Source organism: Camellia sinensis, chromosome 9, assembly GCF_055761805.1.
Source record: "Camellia sinensis isolate YWXY chromosome 9, ASM5576180v1, whole genome shotgun sequence".
Lineage (NCBI taxonomy): Eukaryota > Viridiplantae > Streptophyta > Magnoliopsida > Ericales > Theaceae > Camellia > Camellia sinensis.
In genome coordinates, this window is record NC_138969.1 from 155,129,649 (window position 1) to 155,138,463 (window position 8,815).

Sequence of the window (8,815 nt, forward strand, 5' to 3'; positions counted from 1 at the left end):
CATAATTGAGGAGGCCCAACCAAGAACGTAGGCCCTTAGTCTCTTTGAGTGGGTTTCACTGGACTTACTCCTCTCTGCCAGATATAGGGCCTGTGTCTTTTACTTAAATCTTAACTTCAAGGATTATACTGCCTTTAGGTGCCACATGCAACCAGGCCAATCCGAGCAACCGATGGAGCTGTTGGTTATGATCTAACCTCAATAGCTATGTATGTTATTCCAGCCTATGGAAGAACGCAATATTATGAGCTAGTTCTTTAGTTGATGGCTTTTCAGTTGAGGCAAGATCAAGGTAGTTCAGGCGTGAAGTTCCTCGTTCACCACAGGGTTTCACTGGACTTACTCCTCTCTGCCAGATATAGGGCCTGTGTCTTTTACTTAAATCTTATGATCTAACCTCAATAGCTATGTATGTGCATAGATGTGTCATTAGAACATATTAATGGTTCTGATAATACTCTTGCTGATGCATTATCCAGGCTAGTTTATTCACTGTTTTCTATTACAGAATGGCCAACCAAGGAGGAACCGGAAGATATGGAGGTACTAATAGGCCTTCAGCAACTCGAAGAACTTATCCAGCCCTTCAGAGACATGAACGGATCATACTCTCCCAGACAGAGCCATCAAGTCGCTGGATTGATCCTCAATTTCATCCCATTGCTGTACGATACCAGTCTCTCATGCAGCAAATTGAAGACAGGTTCACCTACGACTCAGGAATCTCCTTTGATGAAATGGCAGAAATCCAGGCCAGTCTCGCCGAAGAAGAAGATAATGCCATCAAGCAGGCAAGGACAGCAATTCAACAGTTACGAAAGATCCAGCAGCTCAAGCTTGAAGCCATCGCTAGAGCCGCTTGCAGTGACAATCAATACACTGACAAACTGCCAGAAGTACACCAGCAGACCTGTGAACTGAACGAAATTGACAGCGAATTGTTTGATCTCGTCATGCTGATGAGAATATTTCGCTATTGATAAGATCAACAGGTGGATCATTATTCTATGCTTATCTCTTTGGAAGAACGTGGTGGGCATAGACCAGTCTAATAATAGCTGTCAGTAGAGTCGGTCAGTGGAGTCAGTAATCAGTCGTTATTACTGTCGGTAGCGTCGGTCAGTGGAGTCAGTAGTCAGTCGTTATTATTCCACTTTAATCAATACTCAGGCATCTGAGAAAAACTGTTGGAATAATATCAGTTTGTCATATTATAGATATTTTGCAATAATATGCCTGAATTATGAATGGGATCAACAAAACCCATTACCTGAAGACAGGAGACCAGAATGCACTACATGTAGAAGGGATTTATCCTCATACTCGAAGGCTTTCTGCAACAAATGTAATGCCTTGACATGTGCTCTTTGTGCCAAGCATTACTTCAACCTCACTACGTTCATCACTCGGAAAGCTCCGATTCCCTACAATCAAAAGCCATTGTTACAGGAGCAACAAGGATACATCCGGTGGTGTGAAGCTGAGATGAAGAGGCTTCGGGAAGAAGCAATCCAATACAAGACTGAACTTGAGGAACTCAAGTTAATAATTAAGCTTCAGGATGAGGAACGGGAACTAAGAATGAAGGGAAAATACAAAGAAGAAGAAATTCAGGAGTTGGAAAGAGAAGCTGAAGCTCATGTTCACTTTGAAGAAGGTCCTTCAGAAAAGATTCTTGCCCTTGATGAAGTTATTGCAGGAGAAGAATTCAAGGAAAAGAAGAAGAACATGCTTTACAATCTCACCGTGGAACTGGAGGTTCCAGGAGTACAACGAATCCAACTACGCGCAATCCTCGATACAGGAGCAACCACTTGCGTCGTAGATGCTGACTCCGTCCCAGAAGAAGCCTTGGAAGAAAATACTTATACTGTTGAGTTCAACAGCATAAATTCAAAGTCAAAGGCCAACAAATCAAATCCTTTCTTGATTCTTTCTCCGAGGTCACCTGGCATCTTCGATTAATGTGTTCTTCTGGTCTGGATTGTTGTTGGATAATGCTAGAGGATTAGTCGGCAGATTATCCAACACTAATCAGGGTAGTGAAGGCCTCTGTTGTTAAATGATTAATTATGCTTGATTTAATGTTTTAAACTATATCTTTGTTATTAGTATCCTGCCAGGGCAAAGGTAATCGTATATTAACCAAGGCAAAGGCTATTAAACTTACCAAAATTATAAAAAGGTATAGCATGATTTCTGTATTTAAATTTCTAAAGGCAGTATAATCCTTGAAGTTAAGATTTAAGTAAAAGACACAGGCCCTATATCTGGCAGAGAGGAGTAAGTCCAGTGAAACCCTGTGGTGAACGAGAAATTTAACTGGTAAGGACTACTTGGACCTTGAGATTTAAATATAGTCTATAGCGCTTCCTTTTGGTAAATTGGTAATCTAGATAGCTCAGACTAGTTAATATATTCTTACTCAGACCAGTAGGAATGCTATGACAAATATATGGGAACAAAACATTAGAGAATGGTATGATAAATCAGGAACTTCACGCCTGAACTACCTTGATCTTGCCTCAACTGAAAAGCCATCAACTAAAGAACTAGCTCATAATATTGCTGTAATTTACGATCGTGTCTGCCTCTCAAGCAAAGTTAACCTGAAAGAATTTAGAAGTCAACAAATTCAAATTCAGTCCTTAGAAGCTACAGTCCTACAACTTGGTGAGAAGATAGAGAAACTTGAAAAAGGAATTAATTCCTTAACCCAGGTTTTTCTAGAAAGTAAGTCGTGGAACAAAGAGGAACAACAACTAAAGTCGATTGAAGGGATTCTTCAACAGCTCAAGCGAGCACTCGTTGAATGAGTCAAAACGAACTGGTGTACCTTGAAGCTCTCAAAGCATCTGAAACAACTGAAGCACCAGGAATCGGCCTAACAACTTCCTCTGACAAGTTGTCCATACCATCAGGAGTGAAAACCCTGATTCGTCAGAATAACACCATAATTGAACTTTGTTTAAGATTGTCAAAACAGGTTGAAGCACTTGAAGGAAGAATCCGAGCTTTGGAAGCCCAGAAGTCTCCAGCACTTTCAACCGACGATCTTGTTGCAAAAATCGCAAAACTCTCACTCGGACCAAAGGAGAAGCCAAAGGAAGGGAAGGGACTTCTCAGAGTTCATCGTGATCCAAACAAGTTGCTACAAGACGAGCTTGATAAACTCAGGCTTAAGAATTCATAATGGCCTCAACATCCAGGACAAGGACGGTGACCCTGCCACGAGTTACCAACCAACCTCGGCCAACAACAGCAACACCTGGAGCACCACTATTTGAAGATCAGATCAGAGAGTATCGTCAGGACCAACGACGAAACTATGTTTTGCAAAGAAGAGCAAGAAACGCACTTCAACGACTAAGGGGACGTCCTTCACCATCAAATACCTTAGAGCAGCAGCTCTCTCCTGAAGTGCAGTTACAATTGTCTATGGCGGAACGAGCAAATATAGCACCAGCCGAGGTGTTATACAGAACTAGACGAGATGATGCTCATCATCGAGTTTATGTTCACATATCAGAAGAAGCCGTCCTTTGCGTAGGAGAAACGCAAGTTGAAAGGCCCTTCATCCAGGAAGAAAGTTATGAAGAACTACGAAGGAGCCATATGCAGTACATCCACCTCGGAGTTGTCACTTGAAGGAAGAATCCGAGCTTTGGAAGCCCAGAAGTCTCCAGCACTTTCAACCGACGATCTTGTTGCAAAAATCGCAAAACTCTCACTCGGACCAAAGGAGAAGCCAAAGGAAGGGAAGGGACTTCTCAGAGTTCATCGTGATCCAAACAAGTTGCTACAAGACGAGCTTGATAAACTCAGGCTTAAGAATTTCCAAAAACTACACTTGACACTTGAAATAGAGTCTCGAGTCTTGTAATCAAAGTTTGAAGAAGTTTCCGCTGTTATAATATTTTCTGTAAGTTTCCTATAAGTTTTCATTAGTTCTTTACTTATTTACAGAAAATTGTGATCCTTCATTTAGGTTACCCACCAGCAACAGGACAAGGTCCTTCAATCATGTAAGTTTCCTATAAGTTTTCATTAGTTCTTTACTTATTTACAGAAAATTGTGCAAAACTCTCACTCGGACAAAAGGAGAAGCCAAAGGAAGGGAAGGGACTTCTCAGAGTTCATCGTGATTCTTGCCCTTGATGAAGTTATTGCAGGAGAAGAATTCAAGGAAAAGAATGTTGCCTACACCAGAAACTGATACTGATGCCGAATCATCCTATCCTCCTCAACAGTCACGGAAGCAAAAGAAGGACAAGAAAGGAAAACCACTTTGTCGAACTTGCTATCCTATAAGGTTGAAGTAATGCTTGGCACAAAGAGCACATGTCAAGGCATTACATTTGTTGCAGAAAGCCTTCGAGTATGAGGATAAATCCCTTCTACATGTAGTGCATTCTGGTCTCCTGTCTTCAGGTAATGGGTTTTGTTGATCCCATTCATGTTGACAGTGATAGATCTCAGGTGAGACTTTAACTTGAGCCCGATATCCTCCTTCCTTGCCAAGCCAATAAACATTATCAGCTTCTCGAAGCATATAAATTGTTTCTGTCAAACCTCCTCCGATTTGTTCAGTATCATCAATCCCTTCAGATACTGAATAAATTGCATCTGAGTCTTCATCTCCTGGTTCTACGGACATCACATCATAGTCTTCAGGAATACTCAGATTTTCGAACACAGCTACCCTCTTGACATTCTTCTTTTCCTTTGTGCAATCTCTGGCATAATGTCCCTCCTCTCCACATAAGTAGCATTTACAATGTTTTGACTTTTGTAAATACTTTCTCTTGTCAATTCTAACGTGAGAATTATGTGGCTTTCCTTTGTAGGTGGTAGCCTTTCGAACACCATACTTCTTTTCTGGTTCTTTATAGTACCCAGGGATAGGGATTTCCCTGCAAAAGTCCAGATTACGAAGTGACTTCTGGAACGCCGCATTCTTGCATTCAGCTTCCAGATATTTGTAAGCATAAAGAATTCGGGGAACGACGCCAATTGTATTTGCACCGTGTCGTTCTGCAAATCCTTTCTTGATTCTTTCTCCGAGGTCACCTGGCATCTTCGACCAGAGTTTAGAGGATAACTCTTCTCCAATAAACAACCTTCCTGACTTTGTTGCAAGATGAAGATAATCATTTAGAAACTTAATGATATCCTTTACATCTCGGCATGAAAGTCGTTCTAGATCACGATAAGCTTCTTCTTGCATAAGAGTTGATCCTTGGTAAGGGTCTTCAAGAGTAAACACAGTTCTCATCTGAGAGATGATGTTCTGTGTACCTTCATTTCCATCGCCTATAGCAACAAGGTTAGCATATTCATCTGCATACCTCATTCGCCATTGTGTCCAGATTAACTTCTCTGTTTCTCCAAGAAGATTCTCCATAAAAAGAAGTTTATCTCGAACATCTGTAAATCCTTGGGAAGCGACATATGACCTTGTGATTGACTCCCATCTCATGAAAACATCATCGAACTTTCCAAGAGATTGTGGAATAATAAACATAGCTCCGGTCTGCTGCATTGCAGATGGCAAATTCCACATTTCATTGTTTGCTCCTCGTCGAAAATTCGATCGTATTCCTGTATAAGAAGGTCTTTCAGGAATATTGATTGAAGGACCTTGTCCTGTTGCTGGTGGGTAACCTGGGGGACCCATCATTGAATCCTGCGGAGGATTATAATGAGAGGTTACAGCTGATGATGAGGATAAAAGATAATGAGGCTGCTTCTGTTGTCTCTTCTCAATTAAAGCCTTTATCTTTGCGATCTGCGGATACTCAGTTTCTGCTTCTCTATCTGCTTCCTCCATCATAGCGATTATGTTAAGTGTTGAGTCAGATTCTTCTTCATCATGTTGATATCCCAAAGGGTTATGGTACTCCAAAGAATCGTCTGAATCATCATTTTTGTACTGCAAAGCAGCTTTCCCCGTGCTGCCAAATCCTTCGGTGCTCCTCCAGTTGCGAGCATCATGTCTTTCATCATTCCGAATGTCACAGAGATTGCGAGCATCTTTCTCCACCATTCTTGGTAAAGAAACCTTCTCAAAGATGATTTGAGCAATTCTGTCACCAGCGCGCACTTCAAATTCCTCCTGATTATGATTAAAGAGAAGGACCTTAATTTCTCCTCTGTAATCAGGGTCAATTACTCCTGCGCCAACATCGATGCCGTGTAGCAAGGCAAGCCCTGATCTTGGGGCAATTCTTCCATACATTCCACAGGGTATTTCCATGGCTAAACCCGTAGAAATTAATGTTCTTCCATAGGCTGGAATAACATACATAGCTATTGAGGTTAGATCATAACCAACAGCTCCATCGGTTGCTCGGATTGGCCTGGTTGCATGTGGCACCATCTTGATAAATTGAACAGCATCAAATCCTTCATACTCACTTATAGGATAGCAAGTTCGACAAAGTGGTTTTCCTTTCTTGTCCTTCTTTTGCTTCCGTGACTGTTGAGGAGGATAGGATGATTCAGCATCAGTATCAGTTTCTGGTGTAGGCAACATTCTTTGCCGATGCCGATGTTGTTGTGGATGCAATTCTTGTTGAGGTTGAGGTTGAGGCAGAGGTTGAGGTCGTGGTTTCCATTTTCTTCGTTCTGAATACGGTCTTTCTCGCCTTTCACCACCTTCCGTTCGTTGTTGGAACTCTGCATACCGCATGCTTGCTTCTTCAAGAGTTTCTTTGAAAACATTTGGTTGTTCTTCAAAGAATAGCAAGGTCTCTTCTTGTTGGTTTATGTCCTTCACGACTGGATAGTCTGTTGAGTCATCAGGATGAGGGATATATGTAGAACTATAGCCCAAAGGATAATCATCATCTGATTCCCATCCAGTTGCCAATATTTGTTGGCACTCTTCTTCAAAACTTCTTCCAGAGTAGTGGCTGGGAGCATTGTATTTGACAAGATAATCATATTTGCCACTAGGCTGGCCAAGCGTATCCCAAATATCCTTATCTGTAAGAATATTGAGGTCTTCCTTCTGGCTTGTTTGCTCTTCGAGGTATAACAGTGTCTCTTGTTGATTACGGGATTCATTCCGAATAGATTGAGCGTCATCGTCAGATTGCATAATTTCATTATCATTTGCATCATAATGAACTGGATCTGCACGTTGAGCGGCTACATAATCTCCGAATCGCAGGCTGAAATTTCCTCCAGGTAAATTTCGAGAGACAGCTGTTGTAGGCTGTTGAGGATGTATCCTTCTGACTGGTGGTCGGATAATCCAGTTACGTCCTCGCAAGACATCAGTGGGAACTTGTTCTCCTGGGATTGCTTTGACTCCTCGAGATGTTAGAAATTCAGTAACTCCTTGAATTTCATATGCAAATCCAACGTTAGGAGTGTTGGATAATCTGCCGACTAATCCTCGAGTAATCAATAAGTTGGCTTCACCTCCTTGCCAATTCTCATATCCCCTTGTCTGAATCACGATCTGCACATGATTGTAGAAATCCCCAATAGTCATCATAGTATTAGGAACTATGTAGACCATCTGTATTCCTCGTGTAAGATCAACTTCCATAGATGCGAAGGTCGCTTGATCTCCCGTCCATCTTGTGTCTCGGAGAACTAGAACAGCAAGATTCCCCTGTTCTATCCGATGTAGGACTTGAAGTCGGATTTGAACAACTCCGAGGTGGATGTACTGCATATGGCTCCTTCGTAGTTCTTCATAACTTTCTTCCTGGATGAAGGGCCTTTCAACTTGCGTTTCTCCTACGCAAAGGACGGCTTCTTCTGATCTGTGAACATAAACTCGATGATGAGCATCATCTCGTCTAGTTCTGTATAACACCTCGGCTGGTGCTATATTTGCTCGTTCCGCCATAGACAATTGTAACTGCACTTCAGGAGAGAGCTGCTGCTCTAAGGTATTTGATGGTGAAGGACGTCCCCTTAGTCGTTGAAGTGCGTTTCTTGCTCTTCTTTGCAAAACATAGTTTCGTCGTTGGTCCTGACGATACTCTCTGATCTGATCTTCAAATAGTGGTGCTCCAGGTGTTGCTGTTGTTGGCCGAGGTTGGTTGGTAACTCGTGGCAGGGTCACCGTCCTTGTCCTGGATGTTGAGGCCATTATGAATTCTTAAGCCTGAGTTTATCAAGCTCGTCTTGTAGCAACTTGTTTGGATCACGATGAACTCTGAGAAGTCCCTTCCCTTCCTTTGGCTTCTCCTTTGGTCCGAGTGAGAGTTTTGCGATTTTTGCAACAAGATCGTCGGTTGAAAGTGCTGGAGACTTCTGGGCTTCCAAAGCTCGGATTCTTCCTTCAAGTGCTTCAACCTGTTTTGACAATCTTAAACAAAGTTCAATTATGGTGTTATTCTGACGAATCAGGGTTTTCACTCCTGATGGTATGGACAACTTGTCAGAGGAAGTTGTTAGGCCGATTCCTGGTGCTTCAGTTGTTTCAGATGCTTTGAGAGCTTCAAGGTACACCAGTTCGTTTTGACTCATTCAACGAGTGCTCGCTTGAGCTGTTGAAGAATCCCTTCAATCGACTTTAGTTGTTGTTCCTCTTTGTTCCACGACTTACTTTCTAGAAAAACCTGGGTTAAGGAATTAATTCCTTTTTCAAGTTTCTCTATCTTCTCACCAAGTTGTAGGACTGTAGCTTCTAAGGACTGAATTTGAATTTGTTGACTTCTAAATTCTTTCAGGTTAACTTTGCTTGAGAGGCAGACACGATCGTAAATTACAGCAATATTATGAGCTAGTTCTTTAGTTGATGGCTTTTCAGTTGAGGCAAGATCAAGGTAGTTCAGGCGTGAAGTTCCTGATT

General features: G+C 41.9%; 1 protein-coding gene across 1 annotated transcript; it reads right to left on the bottom strand.

Annotated features, from left to right (window-relative positions):
- Positions 1 to 2,034: 2,034 nt before the first annotated feature.
- Positions 2,035 to 8,110, bottom strand: LOC145798812 (uncharacterized). Its single transcript, XM_082887830.1, has 2 exons — positions 3,040 to 8,110; positions 2,035 to 2,504 (listed from the first exon to the last, which is right to left on the bottom strand). The coding sequence occupies exon 1, from the start codon at positions 8,108 to 8,110 to the stop codon at positions 4,301 to 4,303; it is 3,810 nt and encodes a 1,269-aa protein (XP_082743956.1). The 3' UTR covers positions 2,035 to 2,504; positions 3,040 to 4,300.
- Positions 8,111 to 8,815: the final 705 nt, after the last annotated feature.